The sequence below is a fragment of the Parasteatoda tepidariorum genome, chromosome 8 (genome assembly GCF_043381705.1).
Source record: "Parasteatoda tepidariorum isolate YZ-2023 chromosome 8, CAS_Ptep_4.0, whole genome shotgun sequence".
NCBI classification, from domain to species: Eukaryota; Metazoa; Arthropoda; class Arachnida; order Araneae; family Theridiidae; genus Parasteatoda; species Parasteatoda tepidariorum.
In genome coordinates this window covers 12255854-12269840 of record NC_092211.1, presented here as the reverse complement: position 1 = coordinate 12269840, position 13987 = coordinate 12255854, and the positions used below count along the sequence as shown (strand labels likewise).

Below are 13987 nucleotides of genomic sequence, written 5' to 3'. Positions count from 1 at the left end.
AAGGGGATCGTATTTCTCGTTTATGGTAACCCGTGAGGAGGGCTTTTCTTTTTCTAGGAGGTGTTGGTCCTTTAAAGTAAATGGATGATAGTAAAAGTGACCGGATTTGTTTGATATTAAATAATCAAAGCCATCGTGAGGAATAATGTAACACTTTTATTGTTCTTCATATTTCACATTATTGGACAGATAATCATATATACACAGATGTCCAACACACAAATGTTAGAGCAGAACAACATCAGGAAGAAAAAAAGTAGTGAAGCGGCGTTGAAAAGTAATGAAGAGTGCTGCTGATTGGAATTCATTCGGAGAACATCATTAGGAGGAGATATGAGGAGAGGAGGAAGAGGACAAAGAGCGGAGAGGAGTAGACACTGTCGATGTGTGAAGCAGAGACGTCTATTTTTTGAAGAATATCTGAAAAACATGGGATTTGAATGAAAGTCCATATCATCGCTGTAGCGTATCAAGCTATATTAAAGAACTGTTCAGTTTTTTTTATAAAAAACTTTTATTTACAAACAACACAAACAGTAACAAATATGAATTACCCGTAACGGGATAGTGAAAAGATCATAAAACAACAAGAAAAACCCGTAACGGGATATAAGGAACTCAAATTCCAAACAAAAACTAATCTAAAGAAAACAAACAACTCTGTCGTTCTAAAAATTGACTTCTAATTTTATCGTCTGATTTTATTTTTTTAAATTTATCTCTTTATGTGTTTATTTTATTTTATTTATGCTTTTGCCAGCCCGTTATTTTTAAATATTTTCACTTTTATTTCTGCTTTTGCAAACCAATTATCTTTTTTCATATTTTTAGACTTTATATCGCCCTTAATATTTTTCCCCCTCGTCAGACTTCTTTCCACATTATCATACACTGTTATAATTTCTCGGAAAAAAATGGTTAAATAACAATTTATTGAATGGTCATTTTACCATATTTAATCAAAACAGTCAACTAACCATAAATTAAATGGTAGTTAAACTGTTAAGTTTGAGAAATACTGTTTATTAACTGCTTTCACCTTTTACGTTAAAGCAACCAGAATTCTATCGCACCCACTAGAATCTCCTAATAATGCTACTTAGTTCTTTGCAACTTACACATTATAGCCGAGCTGGCTTATTAGTCCATCTCATGATCGGCAGGACTGGAGTTCGAATTCTAGTGTTGACGCCACAATATTTCCTACATTTCCTTCAATACATGTAGAATTTACAATGTCCGGCTATCCCCTATTCAATGCCCATTACCTTACAAAAAGCCGAGCTCCTTTGTTCAGTTAAATAAGTAATTTTTTTTTTTACTTTATTGAAAAATACTAGTAGCGAATGGTTAAAAAACGTTAAAGGAAAAAAAAATGTTCTCTGCCTTAAATTTTACGGTAAATCGGATGGACAGACAGCTGCTAGTTATTTTACCATAATTTTTGAATGAAAATTTTAACAGTGTAGATTTTAAGGTAAATATTTGATTTTTAAAAATTTTTTTTTAATATAATTCTTGAATTTTTTGATAATTCAACAGAAAATTGTCTTTTAAAAATTTGAGAAGTAATGGGTCGTTTTATTACACGCGTAGAAATAATGCTTGGTAGTTTTTAGAACTTCTATGGCATTTTCCTTTAAAACAATAAAAGTATGTGATGCGAGGTTTTAAGTCAGTGATCTAAAACTACACATTTATTAGTTTTACTTTTTTCTCAAAATTTCATTTTATTAAAGTTTAACCGGATAAATTCTGATTTGAAGGATGCTAAAAAATTATTATAACGTAAATTGCACTTAAACAAAGATATTTATAAAAAAATATGTAAAAGAAAAATGCTTACTGTTTAGCTAACTTTCAAAACCTGCTGGTTGCAGAATTATATTGGTATAATTTTAACCGAAAAAATTAAAAGGGAATACATAGTACCGGACTCTTTATATTAAGTTAGAAGATAACTTTCTAATTTACATGAATCAAAAGATACTGTCGAATTGTGTAAAAATCCATGATAAAAATCTGTCTAAAAAATATACTGCGGAATTGTGGAAAAAATCCACGATCAAAATTTGTCTAAAAAATATACTGCGGAATTGTCGAAAAATCCACGATCAAAATCTGTCTAAAAATATATTGCGGAATTGTGGAAAAATCCACGATCAAAATCTGTCTAAAAAAGGTATATTTATTCAGAGAAAGTATGCTTTTGTCCTTGATTTTGTAACTTAAAATATAGCCTGTACTAAATAATTAGGTCACTCCCTCGAACCATGGAGGTTGAGTCTTAGAACATCAAAATGCGATCATTACATCAAAAGTTATCCAGGGTCGAACGTTTACTTATTTATTATTCACTGTACACATGAGGTCACTTAAATGAGCAGCAGAAAATATCACTCACGTTTTAATGAACGCTTAAGACCGAATTTTTCTCGATAAAAGTACAGTTACATCAAACAGAAAAGTTATAATTACACCATTCAAAAATCGTGTAATTGGTAAATTGGTGCAATAATGGTTGAAAAAGTTTAGAAAATTTTTCGTTCTTAATGAAGCGACTCCAAGTTACCTTTTTGAAGTGTATTCGTTGCTATCATTTGCCGTTCGTTTTCGTCTCTTCTTTCTTTTCTTTCTGCAAAGATAAAAGACTCATTACAATGTAACCTAACAGTAATACATAACACCTACAACAGAATAATAAAGACGACATTCCTCCAATATTTCAACGCAAATGAGAATGCAATTTTTCTTATTGAATTGGCATACGTATTTTATTGCTGTTAGAAAGACGAATATTGTTTAGAAAAGCTAAATAATCTTGCTCTTTAAAAACAAATTTTTAAAAAAGTGACTAAAATAATTAATTTAAATGAAAAGAAATCGCTTTAACGTCCCTAAGACGTGATCCTGCAACTCTCTCTTCACTGTCTAAGACATCGTGTATGAAACGAGCCTTTCTGACTCTAGCGGCTAAGACGTGATCCCAATATGATCTTCTCCTATTAGAACTGTATAGAGAGTCATAATTAAATATGTCAACATTCAGGTACTACACCTTTGAACCAAATTGATATGTCTTGAATTGTACTTTTTTTTTAATTGGTAGACACACTACAGTACTGCCCCAGCTGAATTTAATCGGCGATAGAATTCGATGAACGGATACTATTGGTTGATTCATTGCTGTTTCGTGAGAAGAAGGAAGAGCGGTATTAAGGTTAACGTATTTTTGAGTGTTGTTCGTATGAAAAGGTATTCATGTATGAAAAGATACTCCACCTTTGAACCAAATTGATATGTCTTGAATAGTACTTTTTTGTAGTGGTAGACGCACTACAATACTGCTCCAGCTGAATTTAATCGGCGATAGAATTCGATGAACGGATACTATTGGTTGATTCATTGCTGTTTCGTGAGAAGACGGGAGAGCGGTATTAAGATTAACGTACTTTTGAGTGCTGTTCGCGATCGTGGTCACTTTTCTGAAGCCATTAGCAGTCGAGTGTATACAGGCCGATGCTGTGTGTGATCGAGATTGAGTAGAAACTGCGCGAGGAGCTGGATAATGTGGCAGTCACACGTAGAAAGTCAACTGTTTAGTGTGGACCAGCCATCGAAATAGACATGTTTAAATCGAAGTGGGTGCTTTTGTCTTGTAAGGAGTGTGCACATCGCGTCTGAAGATCATCAATGTGGGGAGATTCATATCGACAATGTCTACATTCATGTATGAAAAGGTACTCCAACACGGAATCGAGTTAGCATTTCTTATTTGAATTGTACTTTTTTGTCGTGTTAGACACACTACTGAACGTATGCGAACTCTTTAGAAGGTATTAACTGGGAGTTTGCGCAACTGGTGAAGGCGCTTATTTCTCCCTCTGCCGGTCTTAAAAGGGTTAAAATGCATTTAAATTTTTATAGGATAAAAAGATCTACATTAGTGAATTTTAAAATGTTCAATTAATTACAATAATAAAACGAATTAAAAAACATCAAAAACTATTTAGTTAGTTGACTTTACGTGACATATTGTTGTCAGTTTTCACCAAATGTTTTGAAACTTTTCTGTAGTGACTGGTTCGATAAAAGTAGAGTTTCTGATATCGAACTTCAATTAGAGAGTCACGACAATAGCTTAAAAAATTATCCGTTTGAATGGCTGGTCGACATGAATTTCGTTCGCTGCTCGCACAGTCGACAATGCTGAAGTTAAATATCCTCAGTGGTAGATGGATCATGGGTTAAAATTCCCTTGCCGTCTTGCTAACCATGGAGGTTTTTCGTGGTTTTATTCTTCATGTATCGCAAATTATTGGTTAGTTTCATCAGAAAGTCCTCCAAGTTTGTTCCAACTCTTGGTCTAGGTTCCTTGTCTTCTGCGTTAGGTTCATACTTATAAGGATGATGAGTTGAACATTAGTCGTAAGCTGTTCATAGCCGGTAATAAAAAGTAATTGATCTGGTATTTCCAGTTTAATCTACAATAACAAAGTTTTTTTTTTTTTTNTTTTTTTTTTGTAAAACGCATACAATAATTTTTTTTAAAACTCAGATCTGTTAATTTCGAAAATGTTAAATTATAAGTAAATATATTAGTGTAAATCTGATTGAAACGAAAATAGAATAATTGACTTAAAAATGATTAAATTTATTGTCTTCCTTATATTGTCTTAAAAGTATTAAATCCTTTTTTTAAGAACATAAAAGAAACGCAATATTTAGAAAACTGACTCACACTTATCTATTCGTTAAGAGCATTTTCAGAGAGAGAAAGAGGAAAGAAAAATTCNGAAACGCATACAATAATTTTTTTTAAAACTCAGATCTGTTAATTTCTAAAATGTTCAATTATAAGTAAATATATTAGTGCAAATCTGGTTGAAACGAAAATAGAATAATTGACTTATAAATGATTAAATTTATTGTCTTCCTTATATTGTCTTAAAAGTATTAAACCCTTTTTTTAAGAACATAAAAGAAACGCAATATTTAGAAAACTGACTCACACTTATCTATTCGTTAAGAGCATTTTCAGAGAGAGAAAGAGGGAAAAAAAATCTTTTTCCAATATGTTTGTGAAGTTTTGGAAAGGGGAGTATAATTTAAGAGGAGATTTGAGAAATGACTTTGATTTTACTTGACTTTGACCCCTATGACTTTGGTTTTGAAGATAAATTATAAAACGCAGAAAAATTGTTATTTCATATCAATATTTTTATGGAAGTTGACTTTTAATGTTTGATGCTTTAGGAAAGTAAATTTTTGAAGTTAAATGCAAGTTAAGGGAAATTGAATGCCCTTATTTCATTGATGCACTTTGCAAAGTGTAATAGATGTATGTATTAAAAATTTATATGCTTGAAGGCAAATTTATCAAGGCAAGTTTTTAATGTTTTTCTCTCAAAAGTTAGATGCTCCCTTTTTTTATACAAGATTGAAGCTGCAATCGATGCTGCGGCCGTAACAGCAATGAGACTGGTTTTCAAATCAGTCATGTATTTGGACCTAAAATGTTGTTTTACTATTCCCCATTGAAAATATGTGGAGATAATAATTTGTATTCTCTACCTGTAAATATTTTTAAAATGAAAAATCTTTGCCCTGTGTGTATTTGCCCGGTATTCCCTTCACTGATTCATTGATATTTTTTAAGGTTAACTGTCACTGTTCCGTATATATTTGCCCGGTATTGCCAACACTGATGTTTTCCCTTAAATATCCAAATCGGATAATCAAATATCGAATGATTTTTTAAAATATCAATGAATATCAAATTGGCTATAACAAATATTTCTGACATTCCCAAAAGTGATTATGTGATTGCTGACATTCATGGATGAAAGTCGACATTCCCCCGATTTCGGTCTTTCAAGGTAATGCGTACAAGAAAAAAAGAAGATGGTGTGACTTGTGTTACCTGAAATGGGTTTAAATGGTACACTGGGCATTCCCAGCTTAATGTTGTCAGCTATTGGTTTGGAAACTTCTTTAAGTGTTTCAATAGGAGTTGAAATTTCACCTGTTTTTAGAAAAGAAGGAGGAAAATTAGTTTGTTATATCATTAAATCCATAATAATGAAAACTTAAAGAAAATATTTTTAATTATACAGGTGTTGAATTTGGATATTTATAACTCATTTTGAGTTCGTTTATTTGTTAAAAGAAGATTATTACCAACGACTTTGGTTATTTAAGTCAGATACACTGCTAAAATCTTCATTCAAAAATTATGGTAAAATAAATGGCAGCTGACTGCCCATCCGATTAACCGTAAAGTTTACGGTAAAGAACATTTATTCCCTTTATAAAACCTATTACAAAAAGTATGATTATAAAACAATGAATACAAAACTATACAGTTTTTTAACCATTTATAACTAGTAGGGGAGAGTGGGGTCAATTGTAACAGGATACGATTGTAACAGAGCAAAAATTTCGAGTGTCGGGTTCTAGATTTGGTTCCTAGGTGGCGCACAAGGTGTATTTAATAAATCTACATGTACACCCCTGCTGGCAACGATTTTTATGTACTTTTGAAAGAATTACATCACAAAAGATATTTTCACGCCACGCAAGTACTTTTTTTGGGTATTAGAATATTATATTGTAACAAAGTAATTTTGTTTAAACAAATAAAAATTATTAACCGAATATGTAAGTGGACACTTTAATTAACATTTCAATAAAAAAAAAGATTAGTTTTGCTAATTAACTAGCATTGTTTTTAACAAATGAAGCTGAAATGGCGTCTTGGGGACAATTGTAACAATAAGTAAAGGGACGATTGTAACAGCTGAAAATAAATAATCTTATGTTTACAAACCATTACTTAACTCTTTAAGAACCACCAATAGTTTCCTATATCATTTATATTATGTTGCATGTGCATTATTTTATTTGTCACCTTTCACAGCATAAATTAAAATTTTTAACCCCTTAAAGTTAAAAGTTTAACCCTTTAGGTCTCTGCTCATTATTATTTTTACTCCTAAAATATCACTACTATTTTGATCAATAAAAAAATATATCACAACTATGATAATATGTATAATTAACTATGTTTTAGTTGAATTTATGAACTGTTACAATTGACCCCGTAAGTGGGGACAATTGTAACAAGTGCACGACTGTCAAAAATTGTTAATAACTAATATAATAACATTCAAAATAAGGTATTTATTTTTTTTTCTAGTAGACGATAGTCTACTTTACTCGTCTGTCAATTAATACTAATAATATATTGGATTTTTTGTTAGTTAAAAAGAGTTAAGTAAAAAATGTTACAATTGACCCCACTCTCCCCTACTTTTCAAAAACGAAAATTTTTTTAAATTTTATTTAACTAGACATGGGAGCTCGTTTTTTCCTAAGGTGATGGGTATTGGAGAGTGCCTGGCACTGTAAATTCTTCATGTGTTGAAGGGAATGGAGGAAATAGTGTGGTGTCAACACTAGGACTCGAACTCTTGTTCTGCCGGTTATGAGACTGACAGATAAACCAGCTCGGATATGATATCCACGCAGTTGCAGAGAACTAAGTAGCTTCATTAGATGGTTCTAGTGGGTGTGACAAAATTCTCGTTGTTTAACCGTATTAGGTGAAAGCAGTTAATAAACAGTTTTTCTCAAACTTAACAGTTTGATAACCATTTTATTTATGGTTATTTGACTGTTTTGATTAAATATGGTAAAATAACCATTCAATAAATTGTTATTTAACCTTATCTCCTATGTCTAGTTAAATATAAGTTTTTTTTTTTTACATTTTTGAAAAATGCTAGTTGTAAATGGTTTCAAAACCATAAAGGAAAAAAATGCTCTTTACCGTAAACTTTACGGTTGATCTGATAGACAGACAGCTGGCCAGTTATTTTACCATAATTTAGGAAAGAAAATTTTAACAGTGTGCAAATGATTAGATTTTCAGTATATTTATGTAAAATTGGCAACAGTGGATGCATCTGTAACAGGTATAAAAGTATAGGTTTTGAGGTATCATACTCAGCTTGCATTTGAACGTTATTTTCGATTTAAAAATTTGATGTGATGATCCACGTAAGAGGTAGAAATTCATCAGACTGTATCTGCTTTTAATTAAATGATAACCAGATTCAGTTTATCTTACCGCATTATTGCTTTTCGCGTCGCCCGAGATCTGTACAAAGTGGAAGTGCAACGCTAGAGTTGCTTTGCGTGATGGGAAACATCCCTGAGGATGATCTGAAGACATGCCATAACAATTTTGACTGCAGATGGGATAACTGTCCACAAAATATAGTATCGAAGTGTTCAGGACAGTCTTATATTTGTTAGCTTATATTTATCAGCCTATATTTATCAGGGCAGTCTAATACCTACAATCGTTGGCCAAATTATTATACGCACTATAAGATTCTATGTAAAATCTTAATTATCAGGTGATACTATACAGCTTTATGGTTTTTACATGACTGAAACCGGTTTGCACTTGTTTACGTTAGTGTATAAATTGGTTAAATGAGACGATATATTATATAAATACCGAATATTTATTATATCAGGCATTATATTAGTATATTATAATAGTTAGATCAAGTTATTAGACTCACCGTCGTGTTTTAATAATTGCATGTTTAGCACGAGTTTATAAGCAATGCTCTTATATTCAAACATAAATGTAATGAGTTTTTATAGAGGAGATTTTTTATATACGTCCCATTTGTATTTATTTTTAACGCATTGCATTACAATGTTAACCAATTAATACATGAACATAAATAAGTGCAAACCGGTTTCAGCCACTCAAAAACATTAAAGTTGTAGATTATCCTACCTGATAATTAAGATTTTACATAGAATCTTACAGTACGTCTAATAATTTGGCCAGGAACTTCAAGATCTTATTAACTTTTCATTTACTAATTTACACTTCACTTGTAATAGCTAAAATAAGTAAAATTCCACAAAATAAAAATAAAAATTTGAATAATGCACATTTTGTTAATAACTTTCAAAAAGTTCTTCTAAAGTTTCTCAGTTCTTGGTAGAATTATTTTTAACTATGATAATACCAAACGTTTTGGGAAAATATATTTGATTATGAATGTCACTGCGAAGAAGAGAAATATTTTGAATTTGTGTATATACATCATAAACATATTATTTACTAGTAAATCAAATATTTAAGAATATATAGAACTAAGAAATTTAATAATGAAGGACATAAAACTTAGATCCTTTTACCATGTACCAATTGATAAAATTCTAAAATACTTTCTTAATAATCTCAATAATTTTTGCTTGAAATATGAAATAGATTCCCTTTATTATTAGGTATGTTAAAAAAAAGAGAAATAGGCTGTTTATTACTTTAAGAACTTTATTTTTAATAATAAGGGAAATTTAAGCAACAGTAACAATTCAACATACTTTTATAAAAATGTAGAAAATTTCGAGCAATTTTCTATGCAGTTTTTGAAATGTAGCCCAAACTGATTGGGGATTTTCCACAAATTTATTTTGTTCTCGATGTCTTGACTTACAAGGCAGCGTCATCCACATTACAATAAAATAAAATTTTAAGGAAAGCCCCTGATCATATTGAGCTTTATTTTAAAAATTACGAAAACTTCATAAAAATTACTGGGAAATTTTTACGTTTTTAAGATATTCAATTAAGATTTACTTTCATTAGTTGCCAAGTACGATTCACTGCAAAATTATGGTAATAATTTTAAACACACAGTACTACTTAAAATACGTAGTTATAAGTGAATTTTGAAACAGAATTAAAAATTCAAATATTAAAACAAAATTATTGTCTTTAATTTTAAATTGGTACAAAAATTTTGCTTAATTTCCCAGAATATATTTAAAGTTATGGCAAAAAAATGGGAAGCAAAAAAATTAGTTTTTTATAAAAATGTCCATATCTCTATAAATATTTAAGCAAGAATTTCGAAGTTTTATGTAATTGCTGTAAATGACAATTAAAATAATCGATACAAGTTACAAACTTATTGGCAGATTTTCTCGTATAGGGTGTTAAATAATACTAGTTTTCTTTCATAATTTACTGTCGGAACGTCAAACCTCTGAAAGCTTTAAACCTTATTGCAAAGTATGAAAAATCGCATATTTTTGTACACATTTTTGTAAATATATAGATATAGAATAAACTTTATTATAGATCACTTTTGCAAATAATTTTGTTCTCTTGATATAAATTTCAATCTCGAAATTAAATATTATATTTCAAAACAAGATTTAATGTTTCATAAGCATTTTTTAATTTTTTTTTCCAAATCTAATTTCAACCGAATTCATGTCTTGAACTTGTGAAACAATGCATTTATTTCATTTTTCGTGGTGCACTGTTAAAATTTCTGAGCCACGTTGCACCAAAAATTGGTATTCATGGCGTCGTAAAGAAATATCGTTTAGTTTAGAGTCACCGTCAAAGTTTTGCTCCTTTTACCAAATTTTGGTGCAGTCAGTTGCACCATGGAAATATTTCTCGATCATACTTCACAATTTATAGTGTAACTGAAATAAAATGATATTTCGTTTAACTAAACTTTAGCATAATAAGAAACTTTGCACCAAATACTGGTTAAATATTTACCGATTTTTTTACAGTGTATAATCAGTAAAACATTAAATATGGTTATAGAAGATTTTTCAACTGATTTAGTCAAAACTAAAAAACCAAAAACTTTTCGCTTTACAAAATTAAATAACACTTGAAAATGTTTTCAGTCATCACTCACTTTTGTCATACACTTGATACTCTTCTTCTGAGTTCGTTGTTCCCTCACTTGGTTTGGCTGAACAGCATTGAAAGAAAAAACAACCACAAATTAAACAAAAACCTTTTCACTGTATATTCTTTAAAATTTGCATCACATTTAAATTATTATTTGGATATAAAAATCGCCTTCGAATAACAAGAAATCAAAATCTAATCTAATTTAAAATCAAAAAAGATTTTCAATAAAGTTAATTTTTTTAATCATAGTGACAGAACACTTTTACTTAATTACAACATTGGATTATGAGGTTCAAATAATTGAAGCTTTGGTAATTTTTCTATACCGTCTTTTGTTACCGAAAATTAAAAATAATAACTCATATTATTACGTTTTATATTTTATTTAAGTTATCATTGTTTCAAAAATAATAAACTCTAATGGGTTTCTTTTGTGCTTTTTCTAGAAAGAAAAACAAATTGCAGTTTTTAGTCATTATTCGTATATTTACAGAAAAAAAACATATCATTACACTTTCAAAAATTAATATTGGAAAATGAATTAAAGCAAGGAGTAAAAAAAAAAAAAAACATGCTTGATAAGAAAAATCTTAATACATTCATTTATGTAAAGACAATTTATTTTGTTTTCTCCATGATTATTTCACGAATACCTTTAAAATTATTATGTAAAAAAAGAGAAAGATATCATTGAAATCCGAAATTTAAGAATCGAAGCCTCATTAGATGAAGAAAATGCCGCTCTTTTCTCTGTCTTTGCAATGCATTAACGCAATAAAAATTAAGGCTTTCAGTTCTTTTGTTTCTTCTTTTAAAGATGGTAAATTTTTTTTGTCATTTCGAATGATCAAAGTTGCAGTTAATAATTGAATTAATTGATCCGGTATAAGATGGACTTTTGTGAGCATCTACTAATGGAGAGTGATTTTGTTGTTAGTGATACTTGAAGTATTTTTATGATCGACATTTGAAGATTCTAGAAAAATACAAAAGTTTCAAAAATGTAAACAAAAATATCCCACAGAGCTTAGCCATTAATTTTTCAATCAGAAATAAAGAATTTAAATGACTTTTTGTTGTTGGCGATGCTCTGCCGACATGATTTTTTACTTACTATAACAGAATTTATATGAAAATATCTCTGAAATCAATTATTTTATGTTTTTTTAGTATTTAATGAAGTAGTACAAAGATTGTTAATTTTAATTTTATTGCACTTTTTTTTAAAATACTTCACAAATGTCCCAAACTCGAAATTTTTATTAATAACCCATCGTTCTTTTTTACAAAATTCTATATTTTCGTTCAGTTTTTTTCCCATTAAGCTTGCGTTTCAAAATTAAAGAAACAGATACATGAAATTATATACTAATAATAATATAAGAACTAATATCCTTATCTATAAGAACTGATATCCATATAGGTATATTTTTTATCAGGTACATTTAAGAGAGATCGCGTACATTTATCGTTGAGACAGAGTACTACGCAGTAGTACTATACTATGTACAGAGAAGTACTATACTATGTACAGAGTAGTACTATACTATGTACTTGAGTGAGGAAGCTGATTGCTACGAGCATCAAAGTTAAAACATATCTATTTTTTTTCATTTTCCCTTTTCAAAGGCCAAGGTATTCTGTTGAAGATTTATCCAGGCAATCTATTTTTTTTTGACGTGGACTAACAGTTTTTTATCCCAATCACTTAAAAATTTGATTCTACAGAAGAGAGCCATAATTTTTTTAAACATTTTTTGGTCTTCCATTTGTTGTCAAAAGAAGAGCTTTGACCCAATATGGTTTCTTGACTGGATCTTTTTCACCTATTTTGTTAGTATGAACAGGCCAGGGGCCCCTTGTCTTCTGGATTGGGTTCAAAATTACAAGTCTACGGAGTTGAGCATTAGTAGTCGTAAACGGTAAAAAAAAGTTTAAATATTGATCATTTAAAATGTAGCACGGGAGTCACAAGAGGTAAATACTTTAATTGAATCAATGAGTTCGAAAACTGGTCATCTCCAACAAAACTAATTTTTCAAGAGAGATAAGAAAGTGCATAGTTTAGTATCAGTTTTATATATAACGATTTGTATTTTTATTTTTTTGATATCGCTATCATTGGCTACAAAATATTCAACTGCAATTTTTCCACAACAACACTTAATATTTTTAATTTTAAAAATAATTAGAACTTGGAGATGACTAATCTTTCCAATTTAGTTTGAGAAACGGTCACTTTCAGGATATGTTATAGTTTCGAATTAAATTGAGATTTCGCTGCATTAAATGTACCATACCAGGTGAGAGGACCTAAAGATTTTATATCATAGGTAAAAGTACTTACACTTAGTTTTCGACTTTTTATATTGCACTAAACTTTAAAATGCAAGAAAAAAAAGGGAGATGACTGGTTTTCGGACTTACCGATTAATTTAATTTTAATTTTTTGAATATCATTTGCAATTAACATGACACCCATTCAAAAGATTTTAAAATTGTTTAAAATTTTTATTAGTAATGTGCTGCTGTCACTTTAACAGCAGTGAGAGAAAAACACAGAATAGGGAAACTAGCAAATTAACTATTACTACATATCTGGGAATCAAAAAAACTCTGAAATAAATTTATTGGATGAATTTATTGAGATTGATCATAACGACTGATAATTTTAGATTATCTCAAAAATAACTCAGACAAAAAAGGATAAATTTGATATATGAGCAATTCTACAAATAAACGCCAATTAGGCGGCCAAAAAAAATTTTTTTTGGAGGGGGCACATTATTTCTACATGAATTTTCTTCTTTGCGACATACTTTAAGTAGGACATACTCTTTCTGACATACTCAGATAAATCTGAGCCATTTATTCAGATAAAACGATTTTTACATAAATATAGTATTATTATAATCTCTCTTTAAAATGTATTTATAGAGATTTCATACTATAAGATTATATTTTAGTATGAAAATTGGCGTTTATTTGTAGAATTGCTCATAGGAGCAACTCTACAAATAAAAGCAAATTAGGCGACCAAACAAAAATTTAAAAAAAATTTTTTTTTTGGGGGGGGGGACACGCTATTTCTACATAAATTTTATTCTTTTTTACACCCTAATAAAGCAAGAAAAAATATTGAACATGAAATTTTTTCTTTGTGACATACTTCAAATGACAAAATACGAATTTTAAGTTTTTCCCGATTTTTTCAATTTATGAACTTTGATTAAA

At 29.6% G+C, this 13987-nt stretch overlaps 1 protein-coding gene across 2 annotated transcripts in view; it reads right to left on the bottom strand.

Moving 5' to 3' along the window:
• LOC107453928 (limbic system-associated membrane protein-like) overlaps nucleotides 1-13987 on the bottom strand; it is an 86668-nt gene that overhangs the window by 2834 nt on the left and 69847 nt on the right. Inside the window, exons 7-10 of one of the 2 annotated variants that reach the window (XM_043043862.2) lie at nucleotides 10755-10811; nucleotides 5924-6025; nucleotides 2573-2635; nucleotides 137-420 (exon numbers count right to left, since the gene is read on the bottom strand). In XM_043043862.2, coding sequence (XP_042899796.1) covers nucleotides 305-420; nucleotides 2573-2635; nucleotides 5924-6025; nucleotides 10755-10811 — 338 coding nt within the window. In that variant the 3' untranslated portion in view covers nucleotides 137-304. Of the gene's footprint in view, nucleotides 1-136; nucleotides 421-2572; nucleotides 2636-5923; nucleotides 6026-10754; nucleotides 10812-13987 lie in introns of those variants that run through there. The other variant, XM_043043863.2, reaches the window with a different exon arrangement.